Below are 17,097 nucleotides of genomic sequence, written 5' to 3' on the forward strand. Positions count from 1 at the left end.
TCGGCGCTCAGCGAAGAGGATGCGCTTTCCTCCATGCCGGCTTCCTGAGCCGGCTCTTCCCGGACCCGACCCCCCACCGCCGCCGCCGCAGACCCGCCCTGACCCTGCAGGGACAGCAGCGCGTTGGCCGCCTCCACGCGAGCTTCCTGCTTGTCGGAATCTCGGCTCTCCGAGACGCTCGGCTCTTTCATCGCCGGCGATAGAGGGGCTGCTGTGAACACAGACGGGACGTAATCGGGCGAACGTGGGTTCTTCACCTGTTTACCTGAAAGCAAAGGAGGGGAAAATATGAATAATACATATTCAAAAGCTTTAGGGTTTGGGTGATGATGTTTATTTTATTTATTTACTTTGTTCAGCAGACACTCTTCAGATGAGATAAAAAAAAAAAAAAGAGTTGTGTATCAGAGTGTAGTTTTTACCGCTGCAGCTCCAATAAATGGATGATAATAGGAAATATTTAATGACCAAACAGTTTTTTTTTACATTAACTTTATAGTTTCAGGGATCTTGTCCAAGTCGATTGAAAAACATATTAGCACCAATCACGGAGAGGAGAATTTATGGATTTCCCCAAGTACAATTTGCATGAAATACAGATTTTAATTTGAGTATAAAAAATTTACTCAGCCCCAAAAGTCACTGAAAACTAATTTCTGAGTAAAAAAAATATAATAATAAAAAAAAAAACCACATTTTAAATGAAAACCATATCAAAACAAAAATCACGCGTGAATCTCTCCACGTTGGATTCCAGGTACATTCCGTCCATCCCGCATCGCCCCGAGTTGCGGGCGACCGCCGCACCCTCTACCTGAGATGAAGTGAGTGCTACACAGCCTGCTGCCGTCGTTCGGTACCCAGCCCTCCCGGTTCACGGCAGCTATCCAGCGCTGCTTCCGCTCCGGGTCGCGCGGGAAACGGTAGAACGATAACGACGTGCCCGGTGTCCTTCTGTTCCTACAGCCTGCCACCACGCATGTGTGAACCATAGTAAGGCCACGGAGACGCGTGGAGGTGCGCGGCTGCTCGTCTGTCGGGACTGTTTTGACTCCCAAAATGGTGGCCGATCAGAGCGTGAAAAAAAAAATGTTGACGTCATCGCCGGTCGATTCCATTCAGCGATCTAATTGGATCATTTGGAAGGGAACGAAATACTAACAGCGAAAATTAGTTAGTAAAAAAATATTAGCTTTGTGAACTCGGGGGTCGAATAAGATCCATCTTTAAAATAAATAAAAAATAAAGAAGCCACAAGAAAATAAAGCGAGAAAACAGTTTTAGCAATGACGTGCCTAGCTAGCTTAATGAAGATAGTTGGCTAAACAATATTTACGTTACTTTGCGTCACGGCCCGCCTTACTCTGCCTCTGATTGGCTGGACATGAGAAACACATTTGTCGCGTGCTAACGTCATCGTCACATTCAGCCAATCACAGACCAAGCCGGACTAATCATGGCGTCGCAATAGTAGGATACTAAATTTACCAATTTCTGTGCGTACTAAAAATTATACAATTTGTCAGAAATATATTTTGGCTGGAATAAATGAGATCGATATCCATGACGATATTTTTTATTACAGTATATACAAGTCAGTTTAAATCCAGAGTAGAGTCACTTTAGTGCAATCTACCGGTACTCGTGAGCTATGAAACAATTAACAAAATATATTTACAGTCTAAATACAAAGTGAACACACATCTATTACTCTTCTAAATTACTTTTAATAACGTGTATATTGATGGAAATGTGAAAACACATCGGTATTCCCGTAACTTAAATTTAAAAGTGCGTTAGTTGCGTTTACACAGCTTATACACAGCGTCGTCCTTGGCTCCTCCCACGTGCGCGAGCCTCTCGAGCTGCGCGAGACAGAGGACGTACACGGGGGTCCAGGCTCCGAGGTTGGTGATCCTCTTCAGCGCCTCAATGCGAAACTCTGTCTGTTCTCCTGCAGGGGGCGCCACAAAACAGGGAACAGTTTAGTCGCAGCAAGGCGCTCGGTTATGGTTTTTAGTACTTCCTGTTCATTCTGTTTCTCTGCTAATAGTGTGCTAAAATAAAAACAAAAGTTATTTAAGGTCATATATATACATATATTATATGACCTTAAATAACTTGTTTATATATATATATATATATATATATTGCAAGGTGGAGGACTAAGATGGAATTACTTCCTTTGTGTCATGAGGCAAATCTGAGTAAAGCCGTGTGGTGGTAAATCAACACCCGAGGTGACGCAGTCTCGCCACTCGAGCCTTTGTAGGCTGTGACCCCCCCCCCCCAGCACCGACCTCGACACTCTGCCAGGAATTTGTTGATGTCACGGACGGCCTGGTTGAGGTTGTCCAGGGTCATCTGCTTCAGGTAGCTGGGTAGACTCTTGAACTCACTCTTCGACACAGCAGACATCCTGGCAGCTGAAGGAGGCGGAGAGCTGGACGGGAGAGAGCGTTAAAATGGTCAATTAAAATAAAACCAGTCAGAAACGGGGCGGTCGAAACCATCTGCCTTTTTTTTTGTGTGAGACTTTTACCTGCTTTGATCTTTTTCCACCCTGACGTTTGGGTGCACAGCGGCGATCTCAGTCCTCTTTATCTGCGCCCGAGACAAAAGCTAAAAAAAATACACAAGCCAAACATGGAATAAGCAAAGAGAGGAGATTGATTTTGACACTCGGGGTGATCAGGGTTCTGCTCTCACCATAAAGCAGGAACTTCACACACCTTACAGATGTCCTGGGTAACAGAACTGAGGTCCGGCATCTCTGGCATGCCGGGCTCCTGGAAGTCTTTCCGGATCCGAGGCGTCCCTAAACTAAACTCCTCCGCCTGCCCCTCCAGATCTCGATCGCCGACGGGGGCCTTAGGCAGCACTTCTTGCTCACCGTTATCCTTCGGCATTTTGGAATTTCTCTGGTGGCCGTCATGCAAATCAGGTAGATGGACAGGCAAATTCTGAATGATGTCACCGCTCAGTGAGACTGAAGGTTAACCCAATGTTGAACATCAAAAGGACCTTATTGCATCAACAGCCTTCAAACTTTCTCTTCTTACATTTAGCAAAAGACAGTCCAGGTCCGGCTCCTCTGGCGTCCGCTCGTCTTCCACAGCCAGGACGAATATCTGTGGCACGCTGTATTCCCACTTGCGCTTGGAGTCGACCGATCTGTTGCAAAGCGGCGTGGGAAGGTCCAGGATGTGGTCGTCGCCATCGGTTTGCACGCTGATTGGCTGAGGTAAAAAAACAACAACAACAAAAAAAAAACACACAAACTCCCATATTGAGATAAAATAAAACTCCTCTTTGGATAAGAATCATTCATTGTGGGATTTTGGGAAGGAAGGAAATGAGAAACTGAAATATTCCTCACACACACGTTCATCAACCATCAAACCTTTTTGTTGCTGACCAGCTGCTTTAAATATGGAGTATGGAATTCTGGGACCTCAGGAGTGGTGGGTGCTCCTCGAGAGTAGCCGGGGGACTCTGGGTCACCGGCGCCTTGCGCAGGCGGGGAGCAGCGGCTTTTGGACTTTTTGATCTTGATGCCCGGGGTGCAAAATACGGGAGTATCCGGAGAGTCGAGGTCGACTGCCGAAGGCGAAAAGAGCAGCGACACAAACAAACAAGTTTCAGTTCAGTGCTTTCTCCAATAATATCTTTATTAAATATAATATTGGAACAAAGTTTAAAGTCATACCTTTAGCCTGAAGATTTCCCGGTAGTGAGTTTGCTGCTGAAATGCTTTCCTGCAGTCTGTCAGAGAAGAAGAAGTTAGAATCGGCGAGGCTCAGATCGCGCTAAACGCCGGGCACAAGGCGATCTACCTCCCGCGCTTCTCCGCCTTCTTCTGCAGCAGATCCATCGTGAAGTCGTTGAGCAGACACATGGTGTGCTCCGAGATGGGGAACGCACACGCCTGGGGCGTCCGCAGGTCATCGTCCTCCACCCGCAGGGCGCATTTGGGAGTCGTGGGCGTGGGCGGTGGAGCGGGCGTGCCGAGCGAGCGGTGGGGAAGGCTCACCTCGGGCATCGGGGGCACTTCAGAACGCCAATCCGCCCCGGACAGCGCTCTCGTCAGCCGCATCTCAGACAGACCGAAGTCGGAGAGCTGCGGCGTTCGCAGCACGTCGGGGACGGCGGGCGGTCCCGCCACGGCGGGGGAGGAGCACCCATCGTCTCCGGGCTCGTCGTTCGGAGCTTCACCCCCCGGTGACTTGCTTCCATTCTCATCTCCTTCCTCATCATCATCACCAGCATCTGACTGACCTGTTAAGAGAAAGTCGCGAATTTAAATTATAATTCATCTCCTTTACCCGTTAATAACAAACAGTAGCCGTGGCAACTCCGACACACTTCAATCATACTTACCGGCCGGTCCACAGGCGCGGCGGGGAGCCCGGTAACCGTATTTCTCACAGTGTCCTTTCACCGCCTGGACGTCCACGGCGATCCTCTGCTCCATCGCTCTGCAGGTCTCGATGAAGCCGCTCACCTCATTCTGCCGCGCCTTCTGCTGAGTCAACTGATCCTGGATCTGCTTCTGTACTCGGACAGACCAGAGTGGATCAGAACCATCACCAGTAAGCGCCTTCGGAAAGCGATCGGGCCGAGCAAGCACCGCGTGAACAGCTAGGCAGGTGATCGGAATAAAAAAAAAATACACCGATAAGAAACGCAGGTGTGCAGCTGTCACCATGACAACGCAGCAGGAACGTCACCTTTAGGTTCGCGACGTCACAGTTGAGTTCGTGGTACGTGCGCATCGCCCGAGCTGTGGTTTCTGAAATCACAGGTAAAACTCTCTCAGGGGCATCCGTGAAGCAGATATAATGGTTTATGACGTCACGCGATTTATGACGGCAGAAACTAACGCTTATCGGCGCGTCACTCACCGCCGTCAGCGTCGTTTCGGTTTTCGAACGTGTGCTGGAGCTTGGAAGCGCCTGATTCCAGAGCTACGGCCAGCTTCTTTAACTTGGAAAAGAAGTCTGTCATTGGGTCCATTTTACGTTGTAAGTCTATATAGTTCGAAATATTAAGAAAAAGCTACAAATAAGGGACTGAGTCGTTTGTTTACGGCGTCTCTTCTGCCTCGGAAAGGATAAACATTCGATTTTGGCGCCACTTCCGGCTTTAACCGGAAGTATATTCTTATTCGTTGTCTTTTTTTCCCCCAGCGGTGATTTCAACTCTAAATATTACTTTACCGCCATCTAGTGTACTGAAAATTAGACCGTTGCGTATAACTATTTGATATGATATTATATCATATAGGCCCATTCTTATTTATAGCTAATCTAAATAATCCAAAAATATATATATTTTTATTCCTTAAGGGGAGAACAATTGATAGAATTGAATGGAGGGACTCATCTGGAACAGTATTGGCTGGGGTTGCTAGCCAATACCCTTTATTGTTATACCATAATTTAGAAATTATTATTATTTTAGTATTATTACTTTGCATCATTGCCTCTACACATTCACAAGAGCCAGAATGTGTTTTCTTCAATTCCACCACTTGTAAAAGATAGATTAAACTATATACCTCTCAGCATTGATAAAAGTAAATTACACATAACTCCTATCATGTATAATTTTTCTTTCCTCCCTTGAAGTTCAGAGTGGGTGGAGAACTCTTATCAGATTAAGTGGCTGTTCAGGAGTGTTTAAATACCGGGCAAACTGTGAAGGTCAGTGCAATTGAACACACCGAACAACTGAGGTGAGCTGCAAAATGTACAGAAGAAGAGTGAAGCCTAAACTTTGTCGCACCTGTTTTGATGTGTTTTTTTATCTGTTGTTTCCATTGCAGATCAGAACGCAGCTGTGGAGCCATGGCTTTGTTTGGAAAGGTGTTCGAGCCAGTGGGCTACATGCAAACTGTGAGGTGTGTTTTCCCATTTTAATACATCAAACACGCATCTGAGCGCAAATGCAAGACATGAAGTAAACCGCGAGGGTGTGTGTGTGTGTGTCTGGGTGTGTGCGGTGCTCAGGGTCCAGGTCCAGGGGATATCCTCCTATTTGTGCGGTAATGCCACAGGAGAGCAGACCGAGGTGGCCAAGAAGAACCTGGACCAAATTGATCAGGAGCTGGGGGCGACAGGTCACGGTCTATTGAAGGACCAGGAGGTCCACCAGCTGGAAGACGATCTGGCAGTGGTCTACTACCAGCTGGGCACGGCGGTGAGGAGACCGGCCTTGGATCTCAAACGTGCAAATCAACCTAGATTTGAAGGCAATGAGGCCCAATCTCGGTATCGTGATAGTTTAACGTTTCATTCACAAAATCGATGCCGTTTTCCCCGACTCCTGATCCCAGCTAATCAAAGAGAAACAAGAAAACTAATAACACTACTATTCCAGTGGTATTCTCTGGGTCCTGGGCGATATGACATATTTGGAGATATAAGGTTGCCTCTCTGCTTTTAAGTCCAGATGTGACCTTGATGCTTTTGACCACGAGAGATAAAAACGATCTCCCTACTGCCTTTTCCAGGTGAGAGCGCAGTCGGAATTCACCAAGAAGGAGACGGAGATGTTCCTGCAGTACGTGCAGGAGTACCGGCTGGAGAGGCAGCTGACCGCTCTCTACAACCGCATGATGGGAGTGGCGGCGCTGACCGACCAGCCCACGCTGCTGGAGGAGCTCATTCTGAGCCGCAAGCCCAAACGCTGGGAGCTGAGGGAGTTCTGCGTCAAGGTGTGTGATGTACGGTGGAGAACGCAAGCTGGAGGGGGGGGGGGGGGGGGGGGGGGGTGTCAGTGAAAAAAAATACACAAATAATCCTTGGTGGGGGTTTAAATGACAGAAATCAAAATAATTATTTGTCATTAAATCATTACTTTCAGAAGCTCCTTTGGATTAAATTGAAATCGTGTGCATACAGATCACTCGTTCGCCCCGTGGAGAGGTTTATGAGAGAAAACGCGGAGGAGCACAGCGGTGCAGGATGTAGATCAAAATGATGAATCCACCAGAAACGCATGGCGGCCCCCGTGGGGAATGATGCGCACGCCATTTATCTTCTGGCTATGAAAATAAACCCAACCTTTACTTCAGCAGAGGCGTGACCTGTATTCGCTTCCTCACGTGCCGAGCTGGCAAATTTGTTAAAGACATTCTTTTATTTGCTTCTTGAACTTTTTGAATCAACAATAAAGTGACTTTATTACAAAAAAATGAACATAGCTTCCGCTTGAATCCAAATGGATTCTTATTTCTCATTTAAATGCTCAAAAAATAACAAGCCTTACCAAAAAAATAAATAAAAAAAGAATTGTCACGGGCCAATGTGTCCATCTGCCCTGGTGCCCTTGAGCAAGACGAGCCTAATTACCATCCAGTCTGAGAAGAAACTGACCTTAACAGACGCTGCGGTCGTCACGGACTCGTTTATTACGTAAATACAATTATGCAATCGTCTCTTCGTAAACACGTGTTTGGATTTATCACACACGCTACATCTGAGATCTCTTCAAGGGCCGTGGGAAGAACGTGCGCCGCCGCCGTTGTCCATTCAACACAGCTGCTGTTGTGCTGCCGCGAGGATAAACGTGTGTTTTTTGTTATCCTAGAAACTCGAGTCTGTCCAAAGTTTACTTACCAAGAAGCTTTAAGAGCATCGGCGGATTAGCCTTTAATGCTGCAGTACTTTCCGTTTGTGGCTAGTTCAAAATAAACCAATACTATAGAAAGTAAATGCAACGACATGAATCGGTTGATGCGGTTTTACCCCGAGTGAAGGGGCGGACCAAAACAAAGGCTGAAGGTCACCGCTGTAAGAGCCTGACCTTGTTAATCGCAGGAGCCAAAGCCATACTTTATTTAACCTTGAAGAACTTATCATGTATAAATACGCTGTACGTGATAAAGTTCACGTACAGCGGCTCTGAAATAGCTTCGCACGCATTCATTTTCCTATCAGCGCCTTTAACTCCGACGACGCACTCACCTCGAGTTAGCGTCCTTTACACTTTTATAATTCGTGTAGTCGGCAAAAAAAACGCACGACGGTTCTGGGTACCGGAGAGGACTTTTATGGCGTGCTAACCTATTTAAGGTCAATCAGATGCGTCGAGGCTCTGAAGGTGTGTATTTTGGACTGTTGTTCTTCTTTGCCTTCTCTTCCTCTCCTCGACAGGTGAACTTTGTCCTGGGGACCGGCCTGCTGTGCCTCTTCACTCAGGCTTCTCTAATAGGCAGAGACCAGGCCCTGCTGATGAAGACCTGGTCCGACCGCATGGGCGCGCTCTACAGGAAGATGAAGAGCACGGGTGCCCGCTGCTTGAGCTACTTCCTGGAGCAGGCGGAAGTCGACATCAGGAAGGAGCTCCTCGGGGCTGTGCATGACCGCACGCCCCCCGAGGAGGCGGCGTCCAGAATCCTGAAGACCCTAGAGAAGAACTACGATTGGCTGCGCTGGGCGGTGATGCTTCACCCCGCCGCGGGACCCGCGGAGGAAGAACGCATCGAGGGCATGCCAGAAGAAAAGGAGACCGCGCCAGAAGAGAACGAGCCCTGTAACTTACTTCCTGTGGTGTCCGAAGAACCAGTTCCCCAAGTGATGGCATGCTTCCGCGACGCCCCCGCCTCGCTGGACAAGAGCCGCATCCACCAGCTCATCGTGGACCTGGAGTGGAAGATCCCCAACCCGCCGCCGGAGGTGTACGCGTCCATCGAGGAGGACCCCGGCAGGGCCCGGCGTTACCTGGCCTCCAGGATGCTCAGGAAGCTGCAGGAGGGGCTGGGAGCCGGCGTGACGGTCCACGTGGTGCCAGGCAGGATGGAGATGAAATGCAACTTCCCTCCGGCGTCCTACTTCCTCTACGAGTACAAACACCGGCTGGCGTCCGGCACCGTTTGCGTTTTCGGATGAGCGGGAAAGAGGGAGAAAACAACCTGCGGTTCTCACGCCGACGTTAAAATACCAGATCAGTTTTTGTCGCTCTCGCATCGGCGTTAGAGTGTCTCATAAAATATTACTAAATAAATAAATGTCATTTCAGAGAGAGGAATTAAATGATTTTTTTTTTTTTTTTTACTTCATCTTAAATCCACTTGGTTCCTCAAGGCGTGACTCAGTGCCAGGTAGATGGACGGTCACCCTGCCTTACAGCTATTGGATGGATGTGCAGACGTTCATGGTCCCCAGAGGATGAATTTGATAGACCTTGTCTGTTTATATTGGGCCGTTATGACAAAAAAAAATGCTCAAAACTGGGAGAACTAAGCAAAACTAATGTGGGTTTTGTTTTACATCCATCATCCATCCATCCATTCATCCATCATCCATCCATCTTCTACCATATATCCAGGGCCATTCTCAGTTTACACGGTTTAGGATTAGGATTAGAATATGAATTTCTGTTCAAGAACTCACCCCATCTTGTTTTGTATTATCATTTACTCAATTAATTACTTACTAAAAATCAGCGACTTAAACATGAAAGGAGCAATCCAATGCTTGCTGTGGTTTACAGTTCAAGTATTTATTGATAATAACTGATCAGAAAACAGAATAATGCCCATCAATGAATGAAGGACTCATCTTGCATCCACAGGAGGAGGAATCAGCCAACGTCCTGTATTATATATAACAGCCACACAATTAGTCCTGGAAACATCTGGTCCTTTTCATTTACGGTAGATAGATAGATAGATAGATAAATAGATAGATAAATAGATAGATAGATAGATAAATAGATAGATAAATAGATAGATACTTTATTGTTATTGTCACAATAACAACTGCGTTGAATTTAACATAAATAATTTATCATATGCATTAATGCTGTTCGTTTAATAGTGTTATTGCCTGAGGGTAAAAGCAGTGTTCCGATACACAGTGGAACCTCGGTTCTCAAACGTAATTCCTTCCGGAATACTGAAAACCGAAAACCGAAACTGGATGAATCCGTTCCGACGCAGCAGATAAATGTCCTTTAACGTGCCTACAGCGATATTAATATGTAACTACGTGCATCTAAACAACAGAGAACACATGAAAGTGTAAATAGTATGGAAAACAAAAGCACAATAAAAGTTAATTTAACACAATTCCATCATTTACATACCTTTAGCTGCGTGTCGGGGGGGGGGGGGTCCTCTTCCATAAAATGACTGAGAAACTGTCCTCCTGGAGGTAGACTCCGCTTCCGTCCTCGTGTCGCCTCGGCTCCTCTCGTGTGTTCGAATAAAAAAAAATCTGTCAGACTTCCGAGGCTTTTGAAACGGCCATTTTGTTTGTTTGTTCGAGAACCGAGTTGTTCCACTGCATAAAAAAAAAAAGGCAAAGCACTCTTCCTGATCCTAAACCAGCCCCCCTTCAGCGTTAAGCAGCACCAGTTTTTCTAAGTCCTTCTTGACATCTGGGAAGCCCTCCAGCGCCTCCTGAAAGTCGTCCCAGCGCAGAGAGAAGCACTGGCAGTCGGTCAGCGCCTTCGCCGTGGCCAGATGTTTGCCTTTGGTCAGCATGCAGGACTCTGTTGCAGAGAGGGAACCGCAGATGAAGGGTTAATGACGGGCAGGAGGGCTGACAATTAATCCTAAATTAAACGGCCGGACTCAGCCGAGTTGTTTCGGGAAGCCTGCTTTGGCTCCAGAGGTCGGCTGCCGGAAAGATTAAGTCCCGATCCCACTTAAAGCCGGAGAATTAAAGAAATCCCCCGATTGTAGACGATTGATTCATTAGTTTGACTTGGAAAACGGATGAAATAAATATGCATCAGCTTGCAGATGTGTCTAATATACATATATATATAAAGACATGCAATATATATATATGTAATATATTGCATTCAAACCCTTGGAATCGATGAGACACTTTGTTCACGCATTACGGAAGGAAATGTTTTAAAAATGTTGGAACCTCGAAGTGTAAAGACAAAAAAAAATCTGCTCACGTGAAATTTAAAAGTAATTGTTTGTATTTATTGCACTATTGCTACAAATGTCACAAAGTAGAAGTAGAATCTCTGAAGCCAATCATTATTGACTCTTAAACTTTTATTTCCGTCACTAACGCAGCCTTAAAGTCCTTTTTCCAATCAGCAAAAAAAAAAAACAATTCCAGATACACTCTGATCTTTGTAAATCCGACGCACCTCCAAAGAAATCTCCGTCACACAGTTCCCTTTCGTCGGCGTCGGCCTCCGTGAGGACCTGGCCGTGGTCGATGAAGAACATGCGGTCTCCCGGGACGTTCTGCCGGACGATGACGTCGCCCTCCAGGAAGATCTCGTACTCGAGTTTGACGGCGACGGCGCTGATGAAGTTTTCGTCCCTGTACTTAAAGAGCGGCGCCTTTCGGAGCAGCCGGCTGCACATCACCATCAGGATTTGCTAAAAAAAAATACACGGAAACGCTTTTGAACGAAGCCGGGCGGAGGCCGAAAGGTGAAAATGTCTCGTTCCTGTACCTCCTTGAGCGCCGAGGACACCGTGTCCATCACGTCCTTCTCGTGGAACCACTTCCCCCCGTAGCGAGCCTGGTAGTATTTATTGATGCGAAGCTGCAGCTCTGGCGGGAGCTTCATGAAGGATATGTAATGCTCCAAACGGCTCATCTGTGGAGGCAGGACAGACCGGGAAGCTCGGGGTAAAGGAGGCGGGATGCCAGGACGGCGTGCACTCTGACGAAGCGCCCACCTTGCTCTTGTATTCCTTGGCCGCCGGGTCGATGGTGGCGATCATGGCGGTGGCGTTGGCGACGAGGACCGTGTACATGAGACACCCGGACACCATGCTGACCATGACGATCCACATTTCAACGTAATCTAAAGACAGGTGAATGAGTTTTTTTTTTTTTTTTTTTTACATGCGAGACAGCGGTAGAGCTGGATGACGAACGGTGGTGGGGATCCTCACTGGTCGGGGCGTCCATGGATCCGTAAGAGAGAGCGATCATCTGGGAGAGAGCTCGGAACACGCCCCAAGAGTACTTGACTGTGACCGTGGCGTTCTGTAAGGACCGTTACGCACGCTTCGTCAAAAAAAAGGACGTTCACCTTGGAGAACCTGCCGATGCTGATTCGTCTCACCATCAGGTTTTCCTTCCGGACCCAGCAGTCGGTGGGAAACTCCTCCAGCATCGGGACAAAGTACTGGATGCATCCGTTCCAGTGACACAGCAGGAAGATCATCATGAACAGGGACGAGATGCGGAAGAAGAGGCGGACCACCTCCAGGTTTGCGTTGGACACCTGCGAGGAAAGGGAAACGAGAATCGGATCCGCGCCTCCCTGGGTAATCGGACTCGGGGGCCGATAAGGCGCCCGTGAGGGAGAAAAGCCGATCGTATTTCAGAGGTGAGGTGGACCGTCTGGAGTTTGCGCTTACTTTCTCCACCTCGTTGAAGAATCGGACCAGTCTGGACACTCGAGCCAGTCGGATCAGGCTGAGGATCCGCACGAACATCAGAATCCTCATCACCTTGTTGGTCTTGGAGGGGTTGTCGTTGTTTTGGTATTGCAAATCCTAGAATAAAAAAAAATAATTATGGATCCCAAATGACCAATACTGTGATTCCTGCTTATCTTTTATTCCTTGTCTGCCACAGACGAGACTTTAAGCCACATTTAATTGCCTTTTCTCACCGCAAACAGCAGGATGTAGCCAATGGGGAACGCGGCGATGACGTCCGGTATGAACCACGACCTCAGGTAACTGACCCGGATCTGCTTGATGTCCAGAATCGCTTCCTGTGAGGCAGAACGAAGAGGCAGATGGGCGAGGATTGCAAAAAAGAGAGATGTCAGACGAGATTAAATCTGTGTTCCCCGGGAATCGACTCTGATTTTACGGCGTGGCTGAACCGTTGGTTGACTCAAAAAAAAAAAAAAATCAGACCGAGCGTTTTTTGATTGGCAGGATAGAAGCCAGAGAGGAAGGGCAGATGAAAACAAACGGGGGATTGCCTGCATCATACTTAATTGGAAATGCCCTACCTCCCATTCATCCAACACGTCATAATCCCTCTTATAAAATCAAGCAGCAGGTGCCAATTGTCCAGGAGCTGGGAAGGGGGGGGGGTCTGTTAATCTATCGTGCATTGAGTAGATTACAGATGGGGCAGAGATGGATTGTACGTGCACGTCTGCACCCGGATTACAGTCTCCCAGATTGTATCTGAAAATAGAGCGCATGCAGCCACTCTCACCTCGCTGTCCTCTGTCACGATGCCCATCCGGAAATTCAGAGCCACGTCGATCAGGAACAGGGTGTCCGAAAACACGTTGAAGCCTTCCCACGCCAGGCCGCTGCCCGCGTCCAGAAACGCTATCTCCATGGGGATCCCGATCAGGTTGAGGAACGTGATCGCCACCATGCACATGATGTAGTAGCTCCTGCAGCAGGAATGACATCTGTGAGCACGCGTGACCTTTAGACCTTTAGTCCTCTGGGGGGGGGGGGGCTCCTCGGACGTCCTGCCGCCGGTCAGGCAGGTGGGATCCTGGTGCTGTAACTCGAACTGTCCTGATCCGCTGCGTGATGTCCGGGCTCGAATGACCCGACTCGCTCATGCTCTCTGATCCCAATTGTTTCTCTCCGTCTCTGTTTGCACGCCATCCGATCGCCCTGCAAACTGATAATAGCGCTATTGGACACAGCCTGCAAGAAGCATCCCTCCGTTAATGATTCACCCGCTTCCTTCTAATCCTGTCATCGTCCAATGGATCATTGTCTAGTTTATAAAACACTTTTTTGAGGTCGTCAACTTGGATCGCCCTAGAAAATGTTTGATCCTATCATTGCAGACGATGTTCCTGTCGATAAGCCGATCGGTTTGCCCAGCGGTATAAGAAAGGATGAGCTTCTGATCGACAATAATCACTCGCAAAAAACCCTGACAAGAAGCTACACAACTCCCAAAGAACGCAAGGGTGACACGCACACGGACTACCTCATGGAGCTGAAGGGGTGGATGACGAAGACGCCGCTCTGCAGCTGCCGGATGCATTCCTTCTCCACGGCCATCTCGCTGCCGTACAGGTACAGCGACTGCCTGTTCAGCTGCGGGAGGAGCAGGGCTCTCCACCCACAGGTGGCTTTGGTGCATCCCACGGTGGGACCTTTGAGTTTCTCCATCGCCCCCGGCGACGCCTCCGATCCTCCGATCATCTGGAAGCACAGAGCATCGTCTCGCTTCTGCTGCCCAGGTCGGCTCCGACTCCACCGCTCCCCGACCTCTAATGTTCCATCGGGGCTCCCCACCTCCGGGCTTTTTGAAGCTGCACGGAGCAAGGAGAGCGGATGCCCGGCTTTCTGCCCCCTCCCTCTCTCTCTCTCTCCCTCCCTCGCTCCATCTCTGCCCCCACCCCTCCGCTTCTTTTCCTTTTCACACCGCTCATCAGCTATTCAGTATCTGCATCTCATCCCAGCATGACTCAAGAGTGTTGGGTCCGGCTCACACAGTGTGTGTGTGTGTGTGTGAAGGACACACCTACTGTCATGTGAACAAGACACCTGCATACACAGGTTCAGTTCGGGCCATCTCTACCCGGATGTAATGAAAGACCGGAGTGTGTTACCCGATGCCGGCGGCTCTGAGACGGACCTGGTGCCGTTTGCGGGTTTAAACCGGGTCAGTGGATGAAATCAAACACTGGCAGCTTATTGCATGTTGATGGGTCTAATAAAGTGATGGATATATAATAATCTGTCCTATATGTTCCAGACACAGGAAGCATAAAAGTCTAGAAAAGCACTCCGCCAAGCACCTCAGTCTCCCTGTATTGTGATTTACACCAATAATAACATTTATTTTATCTCTATTTTTAGATTCCTTAACCGTAAAAACAAACCTTCTTGACATCAGCACTCTCGTGCATCGCTTACATTTTGGTTATCCAACAAAATAAAAGTCATATCTGTATCTGTGTCTTTTATGGATGCAAAATTTGCTGCATTATTTTGTCAAAACATGCTGGATGCATCAATATTTGGGTTATTTCTTTAATTAGGAGTATTTTAATGCGTTTCCCATCAACACAGATTATTTTGACTATACAGTAGAGATTATTAATATTACACCTCCGTTCCTTCAGGGGCCGCATTTCCACAGGAAACAGTAAAAACCGAGGGTGAATTAAAAGCTATTTCAAATGCAACTTTGAAATCCTGCAAAAATCACAGCAATAACTTCAGTATTGTGTGCTTGAAATGAATATCCAAAGCACGGCGCACGGCAAACATGCAATATGCTGACTTGTTCATTCATTATCTAGCACACAGCTGGTGGCCCTCGAACCAGAGCAAGGCGCTCGGCGCCGTGGACCCGGGAGACGTGTGGAGACAAACACGCCTTCAGTGGGACAGGAAACCAACATTTTTCACACCGGCGGTGCATTCTGCCCAGCAGCAACTATTTCACTGCACAGACTTGTAAGGCAAAAGCTGCTGATATGATTCCACTAGCTTGCTGATGTTACAAAAAAAGAAACTACAAGGACTTGTTTTCATGTTTTGCAGGATCGAGTGTTGTCAGTCAATAAATATGCATGTACTGTACAGACAAAATGATCAGGAAAATTAACAATCCCATATTTAATTACTTCATGTGGTGATTTATAAGGATCTTATATTCTCAGATTTTGTCGTTTAAACTTTAACCACAGATTTGTTGATTATTGCTACAGTGCTGAGGATTTTCTTACATGTTTTATCTTAAACATTGATCATGATTAGGGAAATGCACCTGAAGAGGTGGAGCTCAGTACCTCACAGTCACAAATGTATATTTAATAGAGATAAAATTAGCACATTCTGAAGTTACACCTGTTTGTACACCTGTGCACGAATCACGGCGCTTCGTCAGCATCTTGAGAGCCGCACCTGGCAGGTTAAAGGATTATAAGTGCAGTCATAGTTCAGTCAACTAAGTGCTAAATGTCTAAAATCAACTTGTAAAAAAATAAAAAGACATCAAAAATATTTGTACTAGTTTTTTTTAGATTCTAACTAATTAGCTCAGCTTACCCTGACGCTAACAGTACTACATATCCCAGAGGTCTTTGCTGGCGCTTCTTGGTCACGTGAGCTTTGTATAACGAGGAAAGACGCGAGTTTACGTTCAGCGTGTTGTTGCTTTCATTCTGAAGGTGAAGCGGCCTACTCGTGTCCCGACAGCCGTCACGCAGGTGCGTGGGTTACACCTGTCATTCGTGCTAAAGGCGGCGGCGGGGGGTCGGAGGGGGGGGTCCAATGCGTCCTTCGGTTTTTTTCTATTAAGCGTCTTATTTATAGCGTGAGAGTTTATTTTTGTTGACGTAGGTAGCGTTAGCCGATGTTAGCTAACTGTATCGTTATGCAACGCCTCCGCAAGGCTAGCTAAACAAGCTAACGTCCACGCAGGGCTCCTAGATTCAGCTTTATAGCCCCGCTGACATCTACCGAAGACTCGGGGTTCAAAGTTAAAATGCTTTTTAGTTTCTTAAATTAGCTAATGCTAAAATAGCTGCGATGTTGCATCAGTTCTGCGTCTCTAACGCGGCTGGTTTGTGTCAAAGATGATCAAGGTTATCGGAATTATATCCTTAACATTAACTTTGACGTGGCAAATGATTGAAAGTGACTGATCTTTATCAGACATTAGTCCTCAAACACTTTCAGCTGTTGCTAAGCTGCAGGAAGTGCTGGCATGCTAGCGGTTATAACGTGATCTGTATTAGCACGTTGGTACATCATCAGAACATTTTTAAAGGCCGAAGTTCCTGAGACCCGCAGGTGCACAAATCTTTTTTTTTTTGCATGCATGCATGCATGTACTCGTTCTGGGTTGTTGGGGTGAGGCATGAGTCTGAGCACGTACACTTCACGCGTTTTGGAATTTGAATGACTCAAATGAGTCTGAGCTCTCCTTGCCACGATTTTAATTTCAGCCTGAAGATGTCCGTGTCCGCTGCCGGCATCGAGTGCGCCTCCGCGGCCGAGCCCGCGGAGCCGAAGACGAAGCTGAAGCCTTGCTGCGCTTGTCCAGAGACGAAGAAAATAAGGGACGCCTGGTGAGTACCCGGGCCGGAGGCGGGGACGAGCCTCCCTGCGGGTGAACGCGCTCATCGTTTCGTTTCTTTCAGCATCAT

General features: G+C 47.5%; 3 protein-coding genes across 3 annotated transcripts; all 3 read right to left on the bottom strand.

Annotated features, from left to right (window-relative positions):
* Window positions 1–1,738: 1,738 nt before the first annotated feature.
* ska3 (spindle and kinetochore associated complex subunit 3) lies at window positions 1,739–5,016 on the bottom strand. The gene is given in 11 exon segments (XM_068745961.1): window positions 1,739–1,954; window positions 2,301–2,443; window positions 2,543–2,622; window positions 2,733–2,921; window positions 3,039–3,239; window positions 3,386–3,600; window positions 3,710–3,765; window positions 3,837–4,278; window positions 4,381–4,552; window positions 4,731–4,792; window positions 4,905–5,016. Coding segments are annotated over 11 exon segments (1,830 nt in total). The 3' UTR covers window positions 1,739–1,796.
* Window positions 5,017–10,327: 5,311 nt separating this feature from the next.
* LOC137901927 (potassium/sodium hyperpolarization-activated cyclic nucleotide-gated channel 2-like) lies at window positions 10,328–11,770 on the bottom strand. Its single transcript, XM_068745962.1, has 4 exons — window positions 11,666–11,770; window positions 11,437–11,583; window positions 11,122–11,359; window positions 10,328–10,500 (listed from the first exon to the last, which is right to left on the bottom strand). The coding sequence occupies exons 1-4, from the start codon at window positions 11,768–11,770 to the stop codon at window positions 10,328–10,330; spliced, it is 663 nt and encodes a 220-aa protein (XP_068602063.1).
* Window positions 11,771–11,783: 13 nt separating this feature from the next.
* On the bottom strand, window positions 11,784–16,607 carry hcn5 (hyperpolarization activated cyclic nucleotide-gated potassium channel 5). Its single transcript, XM_068745963.1, has 9 exons — window positions 16,591–16,607; window positions 16,216–16,250; window positions 13,920–14,058; window positions 13,176–13,362; window positions 12,613–12,717; window positions 12,356–12,493; window positions 12,058–12,219; window positions 11,863–11,978; window positions 11,784–11,793 (listed from the first exon to the last, which is right to left on the bottom strand). The coding sequence occupies exons 1-9, from the start codon at window positions 16,605–16,607 to the stop codon at window positions 11,784–11,786; spliced, it is 909 nt and encodes a 302-aa protein (XP_068602064.1).
* Window positions 16,608–17,097: the final 490 nt, after the last annotated feature.

Source organism: Brachionichthys hirsutus, chromosome 12, assembly GCF_040956055.1.
Source record: "Brachionichthys hirsutus isolate HB-005 chromosome 12, CSIRO-AGI_Bhir_v1, whole genome shotgun sequence".
NCBI classification, from domain to species: domain Eukaryota; kingdom Metazoa; phylum Chordata; class Actinopteri; order Lophiiformes; family Brachionichthyidae; genus Brachionichthys; species Brachionichthys hirsutus.

Coding starts and splice junctions, on each gene's coding strand:
- LOC137901927 (XM_068745962.1), bottom strand. CDS start 11,770: ATGGTCAGCATGGTGTCCGGGTGTCTCATGTACACGGTCCTCGTCGCC. Junction 11,584..11,665: donor CCAAGGAATACAAGAGCAAG/GTGGGCGCTTCG, acceptor CTGCCTCCACAG/ATGAGCCGTTTGGAGCATTA. Junction 11,360..11,436: donor TGTCCTCGGCGCTCAAGGAG/GTACAGGAACGA, acceptor ATTTTTTTTTAG/CAAATCCTGATGGTGATGTG.
- hcn5 (XM_068745963.1), bottom strand. Junction 13,363..13,919: donor CACCCCTTCAGCTCCATGAG/GTAGTCCGTGTG, acceptor TTCCTGCTGCAG/GAGCTACTACATCATGTGCA. Junction 12,718..13,175: donor TCGTGACAGAGGACAGCGAG/GTGAGAGTGGCT, acceptor TCTGCCTCACAG/GAAGCGATTCTGGACATCAA.